The 24938-nt window shown below is 43.7% G+C and overlaps 1 protein-coding gene across 1 annotated transcript; it reads right to left on the bottom strand.

Annotated features, from left to right (window-relative positions):
• Window positions 1-4097: 4097 nt before the first annotated feature.
• On the bottom strand, window positions 4098-24040 carry znf330 (zinc finger protein 330). Its single transcript, XM_072495631.1, has 9 exons — window positions 23802-24040; window positions 20812-20831; window positions 20388-20458; window positions 17404-17483; window positions 16780-16906; window positions 9580-9684; window positions 9001-9047; window positions 8701-8818; window positions 4098-4582 (listed from the first exon to the last, which is right to left on the bottom strand). Exons 1-9 carry the CDS (start codon window positions 23919-23921, stop codon window positions 4293-4295), a joined length of 978 nt encoding a protein of 325 aa, XP_072351732.1. The 5' UTR covers window positions 23922-24040; the 3' UTR covers window positions 4098-4292.
• Window positions 24041-24938: the final 898 nt, after the last annotated feature.

Below are 24938 nucleotides of genomic sequence, written 5' to 3'. Positions count from 1 at the left end.
AGCTGTTTTGAGTCTGATGACTCTTTGTCAAAGCTAACAGACAGAGAAAGTGGGAAATATTTATACTGTGGAGCGAGAATGAAAGATGAGTCATAACCACAGAAACCCAGGGAAACCGGGTGCTAATGGCTAATTAGATTGGGGGGGGGGGGTTAAATATATATTAAGACAATAAATGGTAATAGACAGTTAAAATGAAACTGGATGAAAACAAATGGTTTGAGGTGGGGTAGAGCTCATCATCTGAAGTTGTTGAATTCGATGTTGAGACCGGAAGGCTGTAGTGTGCCTAACCGGAAGATGAGATGTTGTTCCTCCAGTGTCCGTTGAGCTTCACTGGAACATTGCAGCAGACCAAGGACAGACATGTGGGCATGGGAGCAGGGCCTTTTGTTAAAATGGCAAGCAACGGGAAGGTCAGGGTCCTGAATGCGCACAGACCGAAGATGCTCAGCAAAGCGATCATCCAGTCTGCGTTTGGTGTCTCCGATACGGAGGCTGGTGGGATGAAATGTGAGAATGAGGGGGACTCTATCCTTGTGTTGGGAGGGAGAGGAGGGGGCGAGGTTAGTGGCGCGGGAGACCATCTTGGCCTGCTGCAATGTTCCAGTGAAGCTCAACGCAAACTGGAGGAACATCTCATCTTCTGGTTAGGCACGCGACAGCCTTCCGGTCTCAGCATCGAATTCAACAACTTCAGATGATTAGCTCTACCCTACCTCGACCCATTTGTTTTCATCCCATTTCATTTTAACTGTGTTTTACCATTTCTTGTCTATCTTAATATACATTTAAACCCCCTGTTGCTAACTTTTGGTTGGTTCAATTGGCTCTGTTTTATAACCGTTGCACTCGAGTCGCCAGGTATCTTTATGATACCGCCATGAGGTTCAAGTCCAAGTAATGATCAATAACTCAATACACCGATTAGTAAGATTCAAATCAAAGCACATTTATCATACACAGTAATCACTACTCATGCACAAATTCTACTTCTAAGCTACTTCTACAACTAACAGGCTTATACTTAGCTTCGGACTGGCCCACCAGGTCAGGGGAACAAATGGCCCTTCGTTCGGGTTCCGAGTCTGCGGGATTCGAAGTTGGTACGGATTGGTAGCTAGGAGCGCCCATCTTGTAGCGAGCGTTGGCTTAAGACTTACTGGATCTCGGCGGCAGTTGAACCGGTCACGGTTGGTTCGCGTTGCTGTATGACCCGGTCAAGAAGAACAATTTGAACTTGGGGGCTTAACTTTACAGTCCCCAGGGGCTTCCCGCCTTTTGGGGCAGACCCTGTACCTGGTTCTAGGTGATTGGACTTCGTTCCAATCGCTTGGTTCGATTTCTCCAATACTGGGGCAGTTCCCTGATTGATGGGCGGTCTTGAGGTGTTCGTTAACTTCTTTTGTGTTGGCTCCTGCTGGCGCCGGGGAGTCTGGCTTCGCTTTGTTTGTCCCAAATGTTGCAATTGTTCCCGGGGATCGCGCATTAGTATGTAGATGGCTGCTACATAATTATGAAGATGGCTGCTTGTATCGATGCTGTCTGGGCTTTTGCAGTTTCATACACAGTAAACTTGCACCTGCTGGTTTCTGCCTGTGTTGGCTGAATTTCCCTGCAGCCTTTGCTGTTCTCCATTTTAAATCGGGACTTGGCCAACTCAGGTGGCTGCACCCCCCACAATCTTATCCACCTTTCCTTCCCCTTTCTCCTCTTTGCTTCCTCCTCTTTCCTCCCCCCCCCCCCCCCACACACACACACACACACACACATCCACAGTTCATCCTCTGATGTTAGTTTCTCTGCTGTTTGGCCTTTCACATCTTTTGTTCTCTCTGGGGACTGCCATTAGCACTCTTTCCCCTTGGTTTCTGAGGCCATTAGCACCTGGTTTCCCTGGGTTTCTGTGGCTATGACTCATCTTTCATTCTCACTCCACAGTATAAATATTTCCCACTTTCTCCGTCTGTTAGCTTTGACAAAGAGTCATCGGACTCAAAACGTTCGCTCTTTTCTCTCCCTACAGCTGTGCCAGACCTGTTGAGATTTTCCAGCATTTTCTCTTTCGTTTCAGATTCCAGCATCCACAGTAATTTGCTTTTATCCAGTGAAATCACCAAGGTATTCTTGATTAATGATTGTATCTGATGATATTCAGTAAACCCACTCAAATGGATTCTCACCATCTGCCATTCTCATTAACGCTCACGCCTGGAATTTCCACAAGAGTTTCTTCCAATCTCCTATTGCAGGTTTGGCAGAATGTTCTCCAGGTTCATCAGCAACTTTCGATCAAAGTCACTGAGGAAATGATGGGAACAATGCAGAAATGCTACTCTTCATTGGTAAAATGTTGATTCCACAGGAATAGTAAACGTGGAAAATATTAAGAACTCACTGGCTTATATAGGGAAATGGTTAGGAAGTATACGGAGAGTAGAGGGATAATAGGCTGGTTCCCTTTTTATTCACTCATGGGATATATGGCAGAGCAGGCTTGAGGATTTGAATGGCCTGCCCTTCCACCTATTTCTTATGTTCAGATGTTCTGTCCTCAGCTGCTGCCTGTTGGTTATAATCACTCAAGGTTGCAGTCAATTCTACCCACACTACTAAATGCCTACAAACCATCTGGGGCCTGGAAATCGGGCATCTCTGGTAGCACATAAATGTAGCCAGCTCGTCTCAAAGAGAGCTGCAATCTGGTTACAGACAACGATGGGACTTCACCAATTCCAGAAGGTGACAGCAAGAGTTCCCGAGAACCTAGGTTATCTGATGCCAGTTTGTCTGAGCAGTCAGGAGGGCAGTCATCCTTCTTTCCCCACCAGGGTTAGTGAGCCAGGCATCAATCCCAGTGACACTGAGAAGTCGTCACAGGGCATGTGAATGTCACCAGCTTTGCACCAAGGTGAAAAATCTCAGACTTTGCTTGTGTTGTCAAGGTAAGAATCCCATTCTAGTCTTTGCTCACTTTTTCACTGCCTACAGCCTCATTACTCTCCTGCCCACCTCAGTCCGCTCTCTGGTGTGGTCTAACCATACTGACACTTCTATCTCCTCACACCTACACTTTTCCTTTCAGCTCTCATCTGACATTATATACCATCAATTCCAGCATGATAGGCACTTCCTCAGAAGAAAACCTCAAGATTCTCACAGTGACACACCACATTCTTTCTTGTAGAAGTGTTCCTACTGTTCAACTATGCCTAAAAGCTGCTAATGAAGAACAAAAAGCCCATCTGCACACCCTCTTTCCACTCAAAGTGTTTTTGCCATCATGAGCAGTGGGTAAGTTGTGGCCATGGGTACATGACAAACCTCAGCTACTTTCAGCAGCATTCCCTTCAAACTAAGATCGAACTCTTGGCCCCTCTCTTTCATTTCATTGAAGTACAGAAGCCCCTGAGCCATTGGAGGAAGAAGCCATCCTTGTGAGCATATGCACCAGCTCAGATGTTGCCACCACGCATAGTGCTTGAAGATCACTCTGTCCGACATGGCTGGAGTGGTATTATTAAAGCCACAGTGGCAGACCAACCTTGCTCCCCTAAATGATGGAGCCTCTCTCAACTGTCATAGAACCTCAGATAGCTGCTACCTTGGCTTTGGGGGCCAGTGTTGACAGGAGCCTTTGAACATCACCATCACCTCACTACAACCCTCTACAGATACATAGGAGTGCTGAGACAAGGTCCCAGGAAGGCCTTAGCTCCCTGAGAGGGACATGTAGCTGCATTCCTTTCTCAGGACAGCAGTATGTCTGTTCTCCCCCCACGATACATACCTTGTTAATGCCATACAGCCAGCTGGGCCAAACAGCCTAGGCTCACTGCCACCTACTCTTGGGCAACTGCGTCATGCTAGAGAGACATTCAAGAACAAATTTTCAAACATAACACTATTAAGAAGAAATATTTAGACACCTATTAGGCCAAACAAATAATGACACCTGTAACAATTACATTCTTGATGAGAGAAAGAGTTAAAATAAATTTTAAAAAGGAAGCAAAAACTGAAACGCAGAAAGACACAAATGTTAAATGTCTAGGTCATTAAAAGTGAATCATTTTTAAACAAAAGGGACACGTGAATTAATAAACGATGTTTATTTAAAGGATTTGAAGAAGGTTTTCATTGAGATGTTCCTGTCAAACCAACAAATAACTACTTGTTGCAGTGCAAATTTATCATTCATCTTACGTTAACACTTCACTTGAAGGTACATTTTTAAATATAAAGTAACACACCATTCTCCATCCTCAATGAGTGTCCATTATGATACATCCTTACGATTCTTCATAGTCTGCGTAGCCACTTGCATAAGTTCGCCCCAGATTGAGTGCAGCAAACTCATCACGATAACCCTTAACGGTATCATCAGCCTCTTTGTCAGTTTTCTCTTCTGTTTCATCATCCTCATCTTCATCATATTCATCATCATCTTCACCATACTCATCATCTTCGTCAACAGTATACGTTCCACTTCCTCCCGATGCCAGATTTTTCCAGTAGTCATTATAACCAGAGGCGCCATCATCGTCAACACCAGATTGTCTGCCAAACTTCAATGTGCGAGCTAAAACACAAACACAATTCATTTGATGTGCAATTTAAGATTTATGTTATTTAAGCTCATGGTTGTCAGCTGATGCGACCAAATCATTTAAACATTACACCACCACAACGTGGAGTGAGATTTTAACCTACGCAAAGCTCATTCACTTAAGAGTTAAAACTGGGCCGGTGGAGTTTGCAGAGCATCTGGTTATGAATCATTTTCTTTTCAAGTCTGACACATGTTATTCAGGTACAAAACCAAATTCTGACCCCACACAAGAGATAATCTCAAATTTAAACCTAGTACAATAATGACGTGGTTCAACAAAGCTTTTCTAATTATACTTCCTATGAGAAACAAACATGGCATTGTATGTTAATCGCGCAGTCCCTCCGTACGAGAGCTGTTCGAGGGCAAAAAGAAAAAGACTTGGCTTTTTGAAGGGCAGTACTGCAGAAACATACCTGAGTTAATTGGGTGTCACACACATAGCCCTATTCCTGGAGACTAAAGCACAGGTTCAAGTATGGGCATCCTGCTAAGGTATTATAAGGTATACCCAAATCAAGCATGGCAAAGTCGGATATGAGACAAAACCTCTTCCTCAGCCATCAATTTGAGTTAACCTGAAAACCTGAAAAGCTCATTCCTCTCTCACTACTGCATGAGTTGGTATTTTGTATCACTTTGTTTTATAGCAATATTAGGCGGGAACTGAAGAACATAGATTGGGGGCGGATGTTTGAGGGCAAATCAACATCTGACATGTGGGAGGCTTTCAAGTGTCAGCTGAAAGGAATTCAGGACCGGCATGTTCCTGTGAGGAAGAAGGATAAATACGGCAATTTTCGGGAACCTTGGATAACGAGAGATATTGTAGGCCTCGTCAAAAAGAAAAAGGAGGCATTTGTCAGGGCTAAAAGGCTGGGAACAGACGAAGCCTGCGTGGAATATCAGGAAAGTAGGAAGGAACTTAAACAAGGAGTCAGGAGGGCTAGAAGGGGTCACGAAAAGTCATTGGCAAATAGGGTTAAGGAAAATCCCAAGGCTTTTTACACGTACATAAAAAGCAAGAGGGTAGCCAGGGAAAGGGTTGGCCCACTGAAGGATAGGCAAGGGAATCTATGTGCGGAGCCAGAGGAAATGGGCGAGGTACCAAATGAATACTTTGCATCAGTATTCACCAAAGAGAAGAAATTGGTAGATGTTGAGTCTGGAGAAGGGTGTGTAGATATCCTGGGTCACATTGAGATCCAAAAAGACGAGGTGTTGGGTGTCTTAAAAAATATTAAGGTAGATAAGTCCCCAGGGCCTGATGGGATCTACCCCAGAATACTGAAGGAGGCTGGAGAGGAAATTGCTGAGGCCTTGACAGAAATCTTTGGATCCTCACTGTCTTCAGGGGATGTCCCGGAGGACTGGAGAATAGCCAATGTTGTTCCTCTGTTTAAGAAGGGTAGCAAGGATAATCCAGGGAACTACAGGCCGGTGAGCCTTACTTCAGTGGTAGGGAAATTACTGGAGAGAATTCTTCGAGACAGGATCTACTCCCATTTGGAAGCAAATGGACGTATTAGTGAGAGGCAGCACGGTTTTGTGAAGGGAAGGTCGTGTCTCACTAACTTGATAAGAGTTTTTCGAGGAGGTCACTAAGATGATTGATGCAGGTAGGGCAGTGGATGTTGTCTATATGGACTTCAGTAAGGCCTTTGACAAGGTCCCTCATGGTAGACTAGTACAAAAGGTGAAGTCACACGGGATCAGGGGTGAGCTGGCAAGGTGGATACAGAAATGGCTAGGTCATAGAAGGCAGAGAGTAGCAATGGAAGGATGCTTTTCTAATTGGAGGGCTGTGACCAGTGGTGTTCCACAGGGATCAGTGCTGGGACCTTTGCTCTTTGTAGTATATATAAATGATTTGGAGGAAAATGTAACTGGTCTGATTAGTAAGTTTGCAGACGACACAAAGGTTGGTGGAATTGCGGATAGCGATGAGGACTGTCAGAGGATACAGCAGGATTTAGATTGTTTGGAGACTTGGGCGGAGAGATGGCAGATGGAGTTTAATCCGGACAAATGTGAGGTAATGCATTTTGGAAGGTCTAATGCAGGTAGGGAATATACAGTGAATGGTAGAACCCTCAAGAGTATTGAAAGTCAAAGAGATCTAGGAGTACAGGTCCACAGGTCATTGAAAGGGGCAACACAGGTGGAGAAGGTAGTCAAGAAGGCATACGGCATGCTTGCCTTCATTGGCCGGGGCATTGAGTATAAGAATTGGCAAGTCATGTTGCAGCTGTATAGAATCTTAGTTAGGCCACACTTGGAGTAGTGTTCAATTCTGGTCGCCACACTACCAGAAGGATGTGGAGGCTTTAGAGAGGGTGCAGAAGAGATTTACCAGAATGTTGCCTGGTATGGAGGGCATTAGCTATGAGGAGCGGTTGAATAAACCTGGTTTGTTCTCACTGGAACGAAGGAGGTTGAGGGGAGACCTGATAGAGGTCTACAAAATTATGAGGGGCATAGACAGAATGGATAGTCAGAGGCTTTTCCCCAGGGTAGAGGGGTCAATTACTAGGGGGCATAGGTTTAAGGTGAGAGGGGCAAGGTTTAGAGTAGATGTACGGGGCAAGGTTTAGAGTAGATGTACGAGGCAAGTTTTTTATGCAGAGGGTAGTGGGTGCCTGGAACTCGCTACCGGAGGAGGTGGTGGAAGTAGGGACGATAGTGACATTTAAGGGGCATCTTGACAAATACATGAATAGGATGGGAATAGAGGGATACGGACCCAGGAAGTATAGAAGATTGTAGTTTAGTCGGGCAGCATGGTCGGCACGGGCTTGGAGGGCCGAAGGGCCTGTTCCTGTGCTGTACATTTCTTTGTTCTTTGTTGTTCGACAGCTAACATGTGAGCAATTTTATGCGGTTGACACAAGATCCACTACCCAATTTGATTAACAATACCAAAACAATTATACGCAGAAACTATAAGTACTTAAGATATAGATTTTAAAAACATTCTCTCATCAGTCTAGGATGAAATTGAACCCAAATCTCTTGAAGGGCTATATTTCAAATTTTTAGAGCTACAGAACAGTATAAGAATTTACTTGTCCAAGTAGGTACACCAGGATGACAGTGCATTGTGCACATATTTCTTCCACGTGCATTAACATACTAAATGGAAATACAACACAAATTCAAAAAGCAACCCTTTATGTCAGTTGCTTTGGAGAAGCATCCAAAAGATACAGTGAAGACTAAATGCCAGGCAACTGAAACACTTGCGGGAAGAAGTGTCAAAGATTTTCAAGAGGTTCTTGGAGGTGGGTAGCAATATTAACGGCAAAGGGAATTCTGGAGTGAGGTACACAGTGACTGAAGGCTCTGCCAATGATGGACGAGTAGAGGAAATTGATTGAGATGTAGGGCGGGAAGAACCCCTGCAGAATTTTGCAAACAGGGATGGAGATTTGAACTCTGCGGTGGGAGCAGGTACGTCATTTAAAACGTCCCATGACAGTGCAATATTATCCTACATCCATTTTATAATAAAATGTCCTCATGGTTTATGAGATCTTCTTCTAAGCGATGTTAAATAATGCAAACTTTTAATTAAAATAGACCAATCCAATATCTGGAAAGTGAAGAGGGCGCTCAGTAGAGTGCATACATCTGCCACACTGTGTTAACTCAATATTATTACAATTATGCAGCTCTCCTTTGAGGGGTTGTCCTGCCTGGTTGATGCTCTGAAACTACAAAGTTGAAAAAAATATATTTTTATTGAGAGCTTCCATCCCATTGTGGGAGCTGCAAGCCAGTCCTCAGCAAACAACCTGTTCTGAAAACTCTGCTCACATTTTAACGCCATGATAGATTCCACCACAGCAGCGGAGACAAGCCCCAACATTCTAAAAAAAAAAAAAGGTAAATTTGCCCCATCTCCTCGTGTTAATGGATCCTTTCAAAAAATTCCAGGATCTAGATCTACACCTTAACCATAAATTAATCAGTTTTTCATTGGGTCATACCCATGTACCACGTTTCATTGAAATCCATGCAATAATGTTTTGAGATATATTGTTTAAGACAGACTAACAGAAGAGCAAAACCATTACGATTGAACTTACTGGACACGCATAGATCTTTTGTCTCCTGTGTTTCATGACCACATTTAGGACAAGGTGGCACTTTCCCCTTTTCCTGTTTGAAGATCTTGCTGCGAACATGATCATCACAATAGCAGGCCTGAAGGGAAGGGAAGGAGAGGGGAATGAAAAAAAGTGTAACCTTTGTTCAAGTTGAACTTGCCATTTAGAAAACAAAATAGGCATGTCCGGTTCAATTATAAAGGGTGAATTTAATTAGCTAATTCTGTGGTGTTCAAATCTCATCAATGGAATAGAGAAAAACTGTTTAAAGTCAGTTACCTTACAACGCAGGCAAGAATGTTGTCCCAGGCGATTACAGGAGATGCCTGCAAAGAAATTACGTTCTGATCAGTAACGTAGAAATGGGGATAAACACATCATTAATTGAACCAGGAACTGACCTAGTCCTTACTCTGGCCTCACGTAAATCATTTGACAATGTCATAGCCACTCGCAACCATGTTTATTTTGCTGAGTGACTATGGTCATCAAGGAGAGAGATGTTAATGCTGGGAAATGGAAGAGCTCCTGCACCATAATGCAGCACTTCCAATAGATTGAGATACATTTTTCGGAGCTGCAAATGTATTTGCGTTCTGCAGGAGTACCCACTAGGTATGGGATCCCCGAAATAATTTGTTTACTGTTGGGCAACAACCGATCAATGCTGGCAGAACTCCGACCCTTTCGAAATTTGAAATTGATACTATAAACTTTGGATACATGCTGTTAAAACATGTCACTGGACAGCCACTAATTAAAAGCAACTTCAAGAAAAACAACTAATTCATAGCTACATTAAAATCATGGGGGTCTATTAAAAAAAAGTCTGCATCGGATACATTAAAAATGACTCACACTTGTATGTTTCAGAATCCAGAACTTGGCAGCTCGCTTGGTGTTCAAACTGATCATCTTCACACAGGAAATTGTGGCAGAATGAACAGCGGAACAGCCTTCCTCCTGTAAGGTTACAATATAAATTATGGTCCCAGAGAAACAGAAAATGTCCCCGTCAATGTAACAACTTCCTCATAAGCATTGCCATATTTAAAGTAGGCAGTGAACAATGATTTTATGGTGCACTGATTTTCACAACGTGCGAGAGAATGGAACCAGGTGAGAGCAAATTCAGTGGCGAGGGCTTTAGGGGAGGATAATGTGGTCAACCATGTCAAAGGCCGCAGACAGGTTGAGAAGGAAGAGGCAGGAAAGTTTAGTTCTGTCAGTCAAGTAGGTCATCATTTATGACTTTGACGGGAGTTATTTTGGCACTGGGTCAGGGACGGAAACCCGATTGCAGAGATTCAAACTCGGAGTTCCAGAAAAATTGGGCATGTATTTGACAGTAACATTTAAGAATTTTGGAGAGGTTGAAGATGAGAAGATAGTCAAGGATAGAGGGTTCAACTGTATCTTGCTTTGAGGAGAGGGATGATGGTCACAGATTTAAAGGAGAAAGTGACAACATCTGAAAAGAGAGAATGCTTTACAATACCAACTACAACAGAGACCAGGAAGGGACACGGGTGAGAATGAGTTTAGTGGGAATAAGGGAGAAGGACGTGGGTCTTATGGGCAAGGTGAGCGGAGAATTGCAAAACAAATGGGAGAAAGAGAGTTCAGGGCTCGGGGAGGGGGGTGCTTCAGAGGAAGTTTAGCCTGGTAGATGAGTGGAAGGGAGGGTCAGGGAAGAGGCAGTTGATCAATCTTAGTGACAAGAAGTCCACATTATCCTTGCACTTATTGCTGCAACAGGTTTATACAGGTGACTGTTGTGTTGCAAGTCATGCTGGGGCAGTGTCCCTTCAAGAGGTGAGTCACATGAGCACTGGTGACATCATAGAAATAGAATCATAGAAGTTTACAGCATGGAAACAGGCCCTTCGGCCCAACCAGTCCATGCCGCCCAGTTTTTACCATTAAGCTAGTCCCAGTTGCCCGCACTTGGCCCATAACCCTCTATACCCATCTTACCCATGTAACTATCTAAATGCTTTTTAAAAGACACAATTGTACCCGCCTCTACTACTACCTCTGGCAGCCCATTCCAGACACTCACTACCTTCTGAGTGAAGAAATTGCCCCTCTGGGCCCTTCTGAAACTCTCCCCTCTCACCTTAAACCTATGCCCTCTAGTTTTAGACTCCCCTACCTTTGGGAAAAGATGTTGAATATCTAGCTTATCTATGCCCCTCATTATTTTATAGACCTCTACAAGATCACCCCTAAGCCTCCTACGCTCCAAGGAAAAAAGTCCCAGTCTATCCAGCCTCTCCTTATAACTCAAACCATCAAGTCCCGGCAACATCCTAGTAAATCTTTTCTGCACTCTTTCCAGTTTAATAATATCCTTCCTATAATAGGGTGACCAGAACTGCACACAGTATTCCAAGTGTGGCCGTACCAATGTCTTGTACAACTTCAACAAGATGTCCCAACTCCTGTATTCAATGTTCTGACCAATGAAACCAAGCATGCCGAATGCCTTCTTCACCACCCTGTCCACCTGCGACTCCACCTTCAAGGAGCTATGAACCTGTACTCCTAGATCTCTTTGTTCTATAACTCTCCCCAACGCCATACCATTAACTGAGTAGGTCCTGGCCTGATTCGATCTGCCAAAATGCATCACCTCACATTTATCTAAATTAAACTCCATCTGCCATTCGTCGGCCCACTGGCCTAATTGATCAAGATCCCGTTGCAATCCTAGATAACCTTCTTCACTATCCACTGTGCCACCAATTTTGGTGTCATCTGCAAACTTACTAACCATGCCTCCTAAATTCTCATCCAAATCATTAATATAAATCACAAATAACAGTGGACCCAGCACCGATCCCTGAGGCACACCACTGGTCACAGGCCTCCAGTTTGAAAAACAACCCTCTACAACCACCCTCTGTCTTCTGTCGTCCAGCCAATTTTGAATCCAATTGGCAACCTCACCCTGGATCCCGTGAGCTTTAACCTTCTGCAACAACCTACCATGCGGTACCTTGTCAAAGGCTTTGCTAAAGTCCATGTAGACAACGTCTACTGCACTGCCCTCATCTACCTTCTTGGTCACCCCCTCAAAAAACTCAATCAAATTTGTGAGACATGATTTTCCACGCACAAAACCATGCTGACTGCCCCGAATCAGTCCTTGCCTCTCTAAATGCTTGTAGATCCTGTCTCTCAGAATACCTTCTAACAACTTACCTACTACAAACGTTAGGCTCACCGGTCTGTAGTTCCAAGGCTTTTCCCTGCTGCCCTTCTTAAACAAGGGCACAACATTCGCCACACTCCAATCTTCAGGCACCTCACCTGTGGCTGCCGATGATTCAAATATCTCTGTTAGGGGACCCGCAATTTCCTCCCTAGCCTCCCACAACATCCTGGGATACATTTCATCAGGTCCCGGGGATTTATCTACCTTGATGCGCTTTAAGACTTCTAGCACCTCCTCCTCTGTAATATGCACACTTCTCAAGACATCACTATTTATTTCCCTTAGTTTCCCAACATCCATGCCTTTCTCCACCGTGAATACCGATGAGAAATATTCATTCAGGATCTCACCCAACTCTTGTGGCTCTGCACATAGATGTCCTTGTTGATCCTTAAGAGGCCCTACTCTGTCCCTAGTTACTCTTTTCCCCTTTATGTATCTGTAGAATCTCTTTGGATTCTCCTTTGCATTATTTGCCAAAGCAATTTCATGTCCCCTTTTTGCCCTCCTGATTTCCCGCTTAACTCTATTTCGACAATCTCTATACTCTTCAAGGGATCCACTTGATCCCAGTTGTTTATGTACGTCATATGCCTCCTTCTTCTTTTTGACCAGAGTCTCAATATCTCGAGTCATCCAGGGTTCCCTACTTCTACCAGCCTTGCCCTTCACTCTAAAGGGAATGTGCTTACCCTGATCCCTGGTTAACACATTTTTAAAAGCTTCCCATTTACCAGCCGTCCCTTTGCCTGCCAACAGTCTCCCCCAATCTACCTCTGAAAGTTCCTGTCTGATACCATCAAAATTTGCCTTGCCCCAATTAAGAATTTTAACTCTTGGGCCAGACCTATCATTCTCCATAGCTATCTTAAAACTAATGGAGTTATGGTCACTTGTCCCAAAGTGTCCCTCACTAACACTTCTGTCACTTGCCCTTCCTTATTTCCCAAGACGAGGTCAAGTTTTGCCCCCTCTCTAGTCGGTCCATCCACATACTGAATGAGAAATTCCTCCTGAATACACTCAACAAATTTCCCTCCATCCAAGCCCCTAATGCTATGGCTGTCCCAGTCAATGTTGGGAAAGTTAAAGTCCCCTACTATTACCACCCTATTTTTCTTGCAGCTATCTGTAATCTCCTTACATATTTTCTCCTCAATTTCCCGCTGACTATTTGGGGGCCTGTAGTAGTCCTATCAAGGTGATCTCTCCCTTCTTATTTTTCAGTTCCACCCATATAGACTCAGTGGGCGAACCCTCGGATATATCCCCTCTAAGTACTGCCGTAATGTTCTCCCTAATCAAAAACGCCACTCCCCTTCCTCTCTTACCTCCTGTTCTATCCTTTCTATAGCATCTGTACCCCGGAACATTGAGCTGCCAGTCCTGCCCCTCCTTTAGCCATGTTTCAGTCATAGCTATAATATCCCAGTCCCATGTGCCCATCCATGCCCTGAGTTCATCCGCTTTGCCCGTCAGGCCCCTTGCATTGAAATAAATGCAGTTTAATGTAGGCTTTCCTTCTCTCTGCCCTGCTTTCTCTGGTCATGCTTTACACACTCTCCCTTCCTGCCTTTTGTTTCCATCCCCACTGACTTCCTACAATCGGTTCCCACCCCCCTGCCACATTAGTTTAAACCCTCCCCAACTGCACTAGCAAACACACCCCCGAGAACATTGGTTCCGGTCCCACCCAGATGCAGACCGTCCGATTTGTACAGGTCCCACCTTCCCCAGAACCGGTCCCAATGTCCCAGGAATTTGAAACCCTCCCTCTTGCACCATCTCTCAAGCCACGTATTCATCCTAGCTATCCTGTCATTCCTACTCTGACTATCACGTGGCACTGGTAGCAATCCTGAGATTACTACCTTGGTACCTCATATGTCAGGCTTTAGGCCCAGTCTTTGTATTCAAGCCTGTGACAGCGCACAGCATAAGAAAAATAAAAACTCTGTCTGTTGCATTACAGCAATCCACGGGTTGTATATCCTTTGGCTCTGGCCTAGTAAATGGCCCAGTATAGAATAACTTGCAGGACAGAACAGAAGCCGGAGGTTATCTTTACGTTCCAGGGTGATCCTGGAATCGTAAAGAGCTTTAGCAGACTAGAGCAGGACCAGATATAGGTAGACAGATGTTGTGGTGGATGGTTAAACCAGTTGCCACAATATCCTTTTAAGTCTGGTCCCTTGAATGTATAGACACGGAGATAAGGATCATTCCCGAAGGAAAGCCCAGGGTGAGAGAGTGTAGTTATGTTAATGTGTTATATTTTATTGGGTAATTTAGAAAAAGCTATTTTTTGCTTCAAATTTAGTTTTGTCGTTTTGTAATAGGAAAACACCAGTCTGATAAAGGGCCCATAGTCTCTACCTCTATTATGTAGCTGCAGCAGTGGTTTCCTAATGCAGGGTGCTGCTATTTGTATTGAAATGCTATCCGGCTGTAGATTGTTAATACAGTCATTAGGTGGCGCTGTGGGTTAATGGCCTTGAATTATAAAAAAACATTTTGCCACAAGTATTATTGAATCAAAAGCAAGAACTATTGCATGCAAAATGTTTCAGAAGATCCAACCTGCAAATGCTACACATATACCATAAAAGCAGTTAAAAAATGCTGCCGCATGTTCATTTGTGAAGAATTAGTTTCACAATGGAAGCAAGAAAAAGTCTGACTGACACCTCAGTGTCCAGTTAAGTGCACAGAACCTTCAATTTGTTTTTTTACGGCAAACTAAAAGGGGGCAACTTTTGCTTAACATGCTTGGGGAGCTTTGGTGCACGGCCAGGTAGCTAAAAGGGGACATGGCTCCTCACAGATTTCCAAAGCATTGCATAGCAAACCAGAAGCTCAGATGTGAACTGCACAATATACTTCTGTAGTTTTGTGCATTTATAAACAGTGTTATGGTGTGTTTCATGGTGTGCCATACTATACTAATTATTTCAAGATTCCATATGTACAGTGTATATAATATAGATATGTTGTTTGCTAGTCAATATTCAATTTCAATGAATCCTAATCAACTGCGGCATTCAGGATAAGGATTAGAGGTTGATGGATAACTGGGCCAAAGACTGTGTTTTCTCCCCCATTTCTAAATGGCAAGGGTAACTACACTATCCCCAGCAGCATCCTACCCCAGGTTCTGTGATCATAGAATTATAGAATTTACAGTGGAGAAGGAGGCCATTCAGCCTATTGACTCTGCACCGGCCCTTGGAAAGAGCACCCTACTTAAGCCCATACCTCCACTCTGTCCCCGTAACCCCACCTAACTTTTTTTTTGGCCACGAGGGGCAATTTAGCATGGCCCATCCACCTACCTGCACATCTTTGGACTGTGGGAGGAAACCGGAGCACCCGGAGGAAACACATGCAGACAGGGGAAGAACATACAGACTCCGCAGTGTCCCAAGCGTGAATCGAACCTGGGACCCTGGAACTGTGAAGCAACTGTGCTAACCACTGTGCTACCATACTGCCCCAAGATATAGGGACACAGCAGAGCCTGAAGACAATTGGAGCCAGGAGCAAACCGAAACCAGGAGAGATGGAAGAACAACAGATATGGATGGCATGATGATGGGGCTGACGGTTGCAGGCGTGTCCAGAGCAGGGGTCAGACGGGAAGATTGCATCGAGAGGGGTACTACAAGTGGAATTAAGAAAACCCTTGGGCAGAGAACAATGTATCCTTAAGATTGTTGAGTACATCCAGTATGTTTTAAAATGTAATTGGTAAAGAGTCTGTTCCGGTATCCATGATGGAGGGATTTTTTTTTGTTTTTTTTTAAAGCAATGGTAATGACAGTAAGCAAAAGGGGCCAAAAGATTCCAAGGACCCTTTTAAAAATATATGACATTACACTCTGCCATTAAAGCACTTACTGCAGTTAAAATAAAATAGCAGGTTAAATTTAAATTATGTTATTTGGTAACCTTTGGCACTGGGAACAAAAGACCTCTTGAACAGATTGTTCCTGGCAATGGGCATTCTAAAGTGCCGGCCCAAAGGGAGCCTTTCAAATTGATGATATAAAGAGTGAGAGGGGTGATCGATGGTGTCCAGAGCTTTCCTCTGAACTGCGTTGTTAATAAATTATCAAGCTGTTCTGCTGTCTACCAATGATTAGTGTTGACAATTCTGGCCAGTTCACTTTTACATTTCACACTTGGGTTACGTACCAGATTGTCATATTGCATGTTAAAATACTCTCGACATGACTTCTGCATACCTTCTCTAAAACATCTGGTTTCACTCCAAAGCCCTTTCAGTTTTCTAATTAAAAACAGATGCTGACCAGCCTTTTTTGAAAGATACAGTTGGATATTTTCTGTGACGTTTAATCCCAGATACTGGAAATACTCAATAACCTCTACCGGTTGATTGTTAAGATACAGGGGTTCACACGTTTGCAGGTCATTACTATATAAAAGTAGTGGAAACTAGTATTTGTACTGAACTCTTGTCTCACAATAAAACAGCTGTGAACTATCAGAATGTCTTCGACTGCTTAATTCAGTAAATGGATATTCACCCTTAAAATACCCAAAACACTTGCATCAATTTAGGTTCCAATTAAATTCCATATCTACTTTTAGCATTGTTATTACTTTACCTGAATTGTAGAAGATGATATAGATATGGGGACATGGAATACAATTTACGTCACATCCATGGTGGTTACTATTAGTTGATCCCAATGTTGTCACCATCAAGCCATATACAAAATCATATTTCATAAAAATATATCATCAACTGTGTATATCGATGGCCCAGTATAAAACCTTTACCCTTCCAGAAAGAGGCAATTCGAGATAACCCTTACCATGTTCCCATACACCTCTCTCACATTCAATACAATCAACATCAGCAAGGGGACAGATACAGGCGTGTGTGCTCAGGCACTTCCTCCCGTGACACACCCAAGCCTCACAAAAGTCACAAACTGCTCCCTAAGAGGGGAAGAAAGGGGAAAAAAGTTATTTTCTTCCTGACTACCTATATTTTAAGTAGATTAAGCTTGAGTGTCATCAATCTAATGTTTATTGTTCACCAATGCTAACAAAGACTTTTTAAAAATACATTTTCAATATTGTTCTCGTAAGGCGCAATAAGACAAATTTTTATCAGTTACACAATGCAACAAACAAAACTTGTATTCTGCGCTTGGGGATCGATAATCTGCACACACAAACAATCTTGCCCACTGTTTCTTAAATTGAATTAGAATCATTCTCCTGGTAATCTTTAATGTTGGACTAATTCAAAATCTGCACAGTAAATTCAATAAAGTGGTTCACAGCAAAATGGTTAAACTTAAATGATTTGTGTAGAAGCAAACTCGCAAAGTAGGTGCACAATGCGTGAGCGTCAAATCCCAGTCACAAAATTGTCCTAAAGGAAAACTCCACCAATTGCACAGACACAGAAAAGCCAAGTGAATACTTACCACCATAGCAAGCCCGGTACTGTAGACACCAGGGTGCTTAACAACACAGTCTGAGCTCTTAAGCATACATTTTGTTTTGCCTGGAGGACAGAAAGATGCAACTTACAAAAAGAAAACATTGTGCGTGAAGAAGCTACAGTACAGACTGATTTGCAGCTAAATCAAACTAGTCTGCTCTCCCCACAGAGGCTAGCCAATCTGCATCTCCACTATTTTTCATTTTAGTTTCACATTTCTAGCATCTGCAATATTTTGCTAAAATCTGAGCCACCAGCAATGTTCTCTTTCGCTATTCGTTAAGTATTCTTGAGTCTGGGGTTTCATCAGGGGGTCCCTCCTGATTCACCTCATTCCAGATCATATTGCCTCTTCCATGCTGCTGAACCCCAAGGTGCCTCAGACCAGTTTGAAGAAAATAGCTCAGCCCATGGGCAATTCTGATGCTTGTGCCATCTTCCAGAGCAGGAACGCACTCTGCATCACCATACATTCTGCTCAGTCATCAATAGATTACCATGTTCCCAGCATTCTGATCAGGAACAGGTCACATGGCCTAGTTTACTCACCAACACATAGTTTGACGATTATAGGGGTGAAGCTGCCAGAGTCCTGAGGCTCTGTTTTTGTACATGTCTTCCATATAAATTGTACCCACTGGCTATCAGGTCATTGACATCCTCCGAGCAGTGACCTGATCTCTCCTGCAACCAATTCTTTGTTTTAAAGCATATGCCTTTTCTTTGTCTTTTATCTTTTTCCCTTCTTACCTCAATCTAATCCCCAGCATTCTACATAAATGCTGCTCTTCTTTTGTATTTTATTTTTCTTATTAGCCATTTCCTATACAGCTTCCCCCACTCAACTTTTTTTAAACCCAGTTTCCCCTCTCCAACCTTGGGCTGCTGATTTCACTATTCACCGTTTTCTCTTATGATCTGCTACGACCTGGCTTTCTCAGACCTATTTTTCAACCAGGGCTTGTCGATTTCCAGGAACCGATCCTCCATAACATTAAAAGACTTCATGCAGCAGCCAAATCCAAATGGAACCTGAAAAGTCACAGCGATCTGCGGCAGGCAAAGATGGGAAAAGCAGTTGTTCTTGGAGAAGGGGAGCTCAGAAATACAGCCTGGTGCCAAATAAACACAGTAAGGAACTGAATAAGTCAGTGTGCTCTTGGAACTGAGTGCAAATCCAGCATCTCATCTCTCCCTGCTAACAGGACAAACCAATCAGATTAACAGTCACATGTCAACCAGAAAACAGACCAATCAGGGCCCATAAAATGGGACTTTAACCAAACTTTTTTCAAATAATGGAGTTGCTTCACAGGGAGCTTGATGTACTGCAGCACGTTATGTTTAATCTAGTGATTATCTACCTTCACAGGAACTGGATTAATTTAAATAAAGTTTTTTTTTAATGTAATGGTCATGATAGAATTCCTACAGTGCAGGAGGCCATTCGGCCCAGAAAGGCTGCACTGACTATCTGAAAGAGCACCCTACCTCGGCTCACTCCCCCACAATCTCACCTAATCTTTGGACACTAAGGAGCAATTTAATATGGCCAATCCACCTGACCTGCACATCTTTGAACTATGGGAGGAAACCAGAGAAAATCCACGCAGATACAAGAGAGAATGTGCAAACTTCACACAGACAGTCATCCAAGGTCGGAACTGAACCTGGGTCCCTGGAGCTGTGAGGTAGCAGTGCTAACCACTCTGCCATGGGGTAACAGCCCAGTTTAAAGAACTGTATTTCGCTTTTTAAATAACCTGGTATCACATTGTTCTTAGTACGAGTTCTTTTTAAATGTCTGTCAGAACCTATGCTGTTTTCTTGAATTTTATCGAGTGAAATTTTAACTTGAACCTGTTGTTCACATTGATAAATAAGACAGGTGCTCCAAATCGTCAAATTTGATGTTTCAGTAGTGTCAATATTGATGTTTATTTTAAAATACTTTAAAATAACCATTTTGGTTCAAACATAGACCATATGAAATCATTCCATGAGATATTCAGGGGGAAATAAGTTAGGAATCTCGATCCTGCTGCACCTAATTCACTCTTTAAAATCTTCATTGTCAAAACCCAAGAACAATCAAGATCATTTCCCTCCCAATTACCATCAGCTACTGCCCTGAAATATTTCTCATCCTCTGTGATTTCAATCTTGATCACACCTCCCCTGGTCATCTCTATGAATTAACTATTCTTGTTCTTCATTAACCTCTTCCACCATACAGGCTCTTCTACCCATACACATAACCACAATCCTTGACATTTCTTGTGGCTTCTTAGCCCCATAATTTTGATCATGGCCATCTCCTACCTATGTGCTATTCACAACTTAGATCATAGATCATAGAATTTACAGTGCAGAAGGAGGCCATTCGGCCCATCGAGTCTGCACCGGCTCTTGGAAAGAGCACCCTACCCAAGGTCAACACCTCCACCCTATCCCCATAACCCAGTAACGCCACCCAACACCAAGGGCAATTTTGGACACTAAGGGCAATTTATCATGGCCAATCCACCTAACCTGCACATCTTTTGGACGGTGGGAGGAAACCGGAGCACCCGGAGGAAACCCACGCACACACGGGGAGGATGTGCAGACTCCGCACAGACAGGGGTAACTTGTATCCCTGACAGCCCCTTACTCTTTTATAATTTCACTTCATCCTGCGTCCACATCTGAAAAATAAAACATGCCCAACACTTACGAATTTCAAACTCCCAATTGCCTAGCCATGGCCTTCCATCCACTAGGACACCTATGGGGCATTCAATGTCCTCAACCCCTGGTATCTGATTTAACATTAGGCCATTGATCTAATTGGTCCCTACTGACAGTGCACACCAAACTGGATCTCAGTATCGCGAAGCATTTTAAAAGAAAGGATGATAAAACAGTTAAACATATGGTGTGGTATCTGTGCTCTGCCTGAAGGCACTAATTCAAGAACGTACTTACCACACTGTGCGCAAATAGGTAACTTTTGTACTGAATTGCAGAAGTAACAAAAAGCACGGTTCTTTTGCCGTCTTGTTCAATGAGGAAAGTGAACATGGGAAACAAATGTAAAGTTAGGTCCTGAAGAATCATGTGATAAGCATCTATTGTACTAGAATTCATATTGCAGTATCTGTATTATAAGTTCAGTCAATTAATAGATTTAGGAGCTTACAAAAAAGCCAACAGAAACAGAGATTAAGACATTCCTTTACATCAGGTCAAATTTCTTTATATGTAGTTGAAATGTTCAATATATCATAGCACAAATACAACAGGCTAATATGATAATAGTATTACACTGCCATTGTCTATGACTAAATATGTTAAGTGTTAAATCAAAAAACATTGAACAAGGAAAGTATTAACTTTGGGTATATTTTACCTTTGGCATTTATCACATTCCTGTTTTTATTGGAAACAAAAGAGAAAACATTATTAGAGCTAAAACAAAATCAAATCAATTTTAATAAAGAACTTTTTTTCATTCTAAAGACAGTGAATGTTGGTTAACACTTAACTCCCCTCGGAATTGGGTCGCAAGTCACTCAGTTATATTAAACCTAGGAAACTAGGGACAGGCAATAAATACTGGCCATGCCAATAACAGCCTTGAGAATTAATTTATTAAAAAGCATCAAACCTGTCTGTCACAATTTTCTGCACCACACACAAGTCTTTTTCTTCAAGTATTTGGTAAAGTAACTTGCTTCTTGAAAACTCTAACATGAATAGATTCAAACAACTGAATTGTACACTCAGATCCAACAGTGAATTAGATATTTGCTACAAAAGATGGGATTTCACTTTCAAAACCTGGGTTCGGTTCAGGCAAGCTTGGCTCCATCAGTCTTCATTGGTTGCTCAACCTAAGAGTCCTATATGAAGTGGATTCAGGCTGACTCAATCCAGACTGGAGTGGGCGCAGGTCTACAGTATATAATATTAATAATAATCTTTATTGTCACAAGTAGGCTGCAAATTAACACTGCAATGAAGTAACTGTGAAAAGCCCCTAGTCACCGCATTCCGGTGCCTGTTCCGAGTACACAGATCAAGAGTTCAGAATGTCCAATTCACCTAAAAAGCATGTCTTTTGGGACTTGTGGGAGGAAACTGGAACACTAACTGTCAATATAAAACTGTCAATAATGGGCAACCTCACTCGCACACCACGATAGCTGATGTGGGAAATGGAAAAAAATGCTCCACTTCATAGATTTCATAGAAATTACAGTGCTGAAGGAGGCCATTCGGCCCATCGAGTCTGCACCGGCTCTTGGAAAGAGCACCCTACCCAAACCTCCACCCTATCCCCATTACCCAGTAACCTCACCCAACACTAGGGGCAATTTTGGACACCAAGGACAATTTAGCATGGCCAATCCATCTAACCTGCACATCTTTGGACTGTGGGAGGAAACCGGAGCACCCGGAGGAAACCCACGCACACACAGGGAGAAAGTGCAGACTCCGCACAGACAGTGACCCAAGCCGGGAATCGAATCTGGGACCCAGGAGCTGTGAAGCAATTGTGCTAACCACAATGCTACCAGGAGACTGCTTAATCTAGGTGGTTTACTTCAGTCCGTTCCGTGACGACCAGCGGATGTATCCCGGCATCATGGAAAAGATTCAGGCTCCTCACGAGCTCAGGACCTCCGACAATCTCAGTGCCAACTGGCGGACATTCAAGCAAAAGTTTCTGCTGTACATCAAAGCTTCAGACCTCGTGGGTGCGCCTGATGCAAGGAAGATCACGCTTCTCCTCTCAACAGCGGTGATCAAGCCATCGAACTCTTCAACTCTTTTTACTTCACCGAAGGCGGGATAATGGTGTTGAAGGCGGAGCCGTAGTCTAGTCCATGATCAGCAGTCTTACATAGGTGTCCTTGTTGTCGCGGTGTTAGAGTGTTGATTGTAGAGCCAGGGAGATAGCATCTGCTGTGGACCGGTTGCGGTGATAGGCGAACAGCAATAGATCGAGACCGTCTGGGAGGATGGCGTTGATCCGTCTCATGACTAGCCGCTCGAAGCATTTCATGGTAACAGATGACATGGCCACCGGTCGGTGGCAGGCTACCTTGTTCTTCTTTGGTACTGGTATTATGGTGGTCTTCTTGAAGGAGGTGGCTGGTACAGAAGGGAGCGCTCTGTTCACATCATAACAGAAAATCAGCAGGTTTATATCCCAGCACCACTAAACTGTTTCATATCTGGTCCTTTGCTGTTAATCTGTATGAAGTAAACATCATGCAATCTCTGAACTTATCTTCTGACAACTTTTGTATGGAAAGCACCCTTTACATAGTAAAACACTCCAAGTCACAATATAGGTACATTCGCAAACAGAATTTGGCGACATAAGGAGATATATGAATGTGACACCAAAATAATGGTCAACGGTGCTTTAAGGGGAGAGGTGGAAATTTAGAGGAAGGAATCCAGAGTTTAGGACCTGGGTACCTGAACATAAGAGTTGTCAATGGTGGAGGGAAGAAAATCTCAAACACACAAGAGGGTGGTATTGGAGGAACGCAGAAATCTCAGAGGATGTTCGAGATAGAGAGAGACAAGGGTAAGACTCTTTTAAATCGAGGCATTGCTGGAATAGGGGCCAATAGGTGTCAAAAGGCACAGAGGAGGGTGTGGCTGAACAGGACTTAGTGCAAGATGGGATCCAGATAGCAGTGCTCTTCTTGTGAGCTCAAGTTTATAGCAGTAGCAAAGTGGGAGGCTGGCCAGGGCAGAATTAGAAGAGGCTAGTGCGATCATTGCAATACTGCAAGCAATTGTCAACATGTAATGGCAATCACTGCTGGTACTACTGAACTACTACAGGCCACATTAGCAGTGGGTAGCACTGTGGCTTAACAAAGCAAGGGATCCGGGTTTGATTCCCGGCTTGGGTCACTGTCTGACCGGAGTCTGCATGTTCTCCCAGTGTCTGTGTGGGTTTACTCCGGGTGCTCCGCATTCTTCCCACAGGTTTTGAAAGACGTGTTTGTTTGGACATTCTGAATTCTCCCTCAGTGTATCCGAACAGGCGCCGGAGTGTGGCGACTAGGGAGTTTTCACAGTAACTTCACTGCAGTGTTAATGTAAGCCTACTTGTGACACTAATAAAGATTATCATACAGGAAATCAGAGTGGAAAAGAAATTAATCTTTGCCATCACACCTCCCAACAGTCAAACACATGGAAACACTCAGCAATGGTCTGGGAAAACCTTCAGCCAGAATAAATGAGTTGGAAATTAAGAATGGAGTGAAAGAAAGGCAGTTTCGGGTATCGGTAGAAGCTTGTGGCCGTGCCTGCTCTACCTCCTTGAGTCAGTGCATGTGGACAGCCTCCTGACTGCTCCTCTTTACCCACCATGGAGGCATTGCAGGGGTGTTTCGCCACATCCACCACGTCTCTGGCCGCCCGAGTTTGCTTTTCCCGTTCTTTGCGACTTTCAGCCTTCTTTCGGGCCCCGGTCTTCTTCTTGGGCATCGCGGGGTACCGGGGGTGGGTGAACCCCTTGTAGACGGAGCGGAAGAGGTTTAAAGGGAGGCTGAACTCAGCTTAACTCAGTCAAGCGTCTGAGGCACCGGAAGCTGCGCCTCATCATCAGGCGCCGCTCTTCCGGCGCGCCTGGGAAACGTCACTGAGCTCCCTTTCTCTCATCATCTGTTTGGAGGGCTGGTATCTCACTGAGCTGTTGTCGCCATCACTATTAACAACAACAGACACAAGTCTCCATCCATCCCATGACTACTTTTGAACCAAGGGAGAATTAAACCACAGCCAGAGGGAGCTTAGAAAACTTTTCACTAATAATGGTGCTCACTATTAATTTATTTTCTCCGTGCTCCACTGGTCGCAGAGACGCCAAACGTACCAGTGGACACCGCGTGCTCTTTCTGCAGGGTCAACCGGACACGGACACCAGCCACAGCTATTACCCCCATTACCTGCGCCCGACTCGGGCTGAAGAAGCCCCCTCTGGATGGCAATTTTGGTCAGGCCCCGGTGAGGGGTATTGTGTTATTTTAGGCTTTAGGTCTCCCAGGATTATCCTGGCATCACCAGGAGTAGAAAGTTAATCTACAGTGAGTGTAGGGTTGCCAGTTGTTATTAAATGTACTCCTGGAGGTTTTGTCATATGAATAGCTCGCTGCTGATCGTCATCGGTCAGTACATCCAACCTTGTGGTGCAAAGCAAAACAACTCATCATCCACTGTCAGCCAAACAGCATTTCCCCACCATTTTCAATATTTTACTATCTGGGGGAAAAAATCATCTTTTCTAATGCCCTGGTGATATTTCTCCAAGGTTGCACACCAGTCAATTTACAGGAGTCAATTCCTGGAGACTACAGGCCAACCCTGAAAGGTTGGCAACACAAAATGAGTGACCTGGGAGGGAATCAAAGACAATTGTTTCATTTCTTTGAACACTTTTTAAAATTCTTTCAAGGGATGTTGGCTTTGGTAGAGCAGCAGCACTGGGTTCAGGGGAGGGGGTGA

This window comes from Scyliorhinus torazame, chromosome 3 (assembly GCF_047496885.1).
Source record: "Scyliorhinus torazame isolate Kashiwa2021f chromosome 3, sScyTor2.1, whole genome shotgun sequence".
In the NCBI taxonomy this organism is placed as follows: Eukaryota; Metazoa; Chordata; class Chondrichthyes; order Carcharhiniformes; family Scyliorhinidae; genus Scyliorhinus; species Scyliorhinus torazame.
This window is presented reverse-complemented; position numbering and strand designations above follow the sequence as displayed.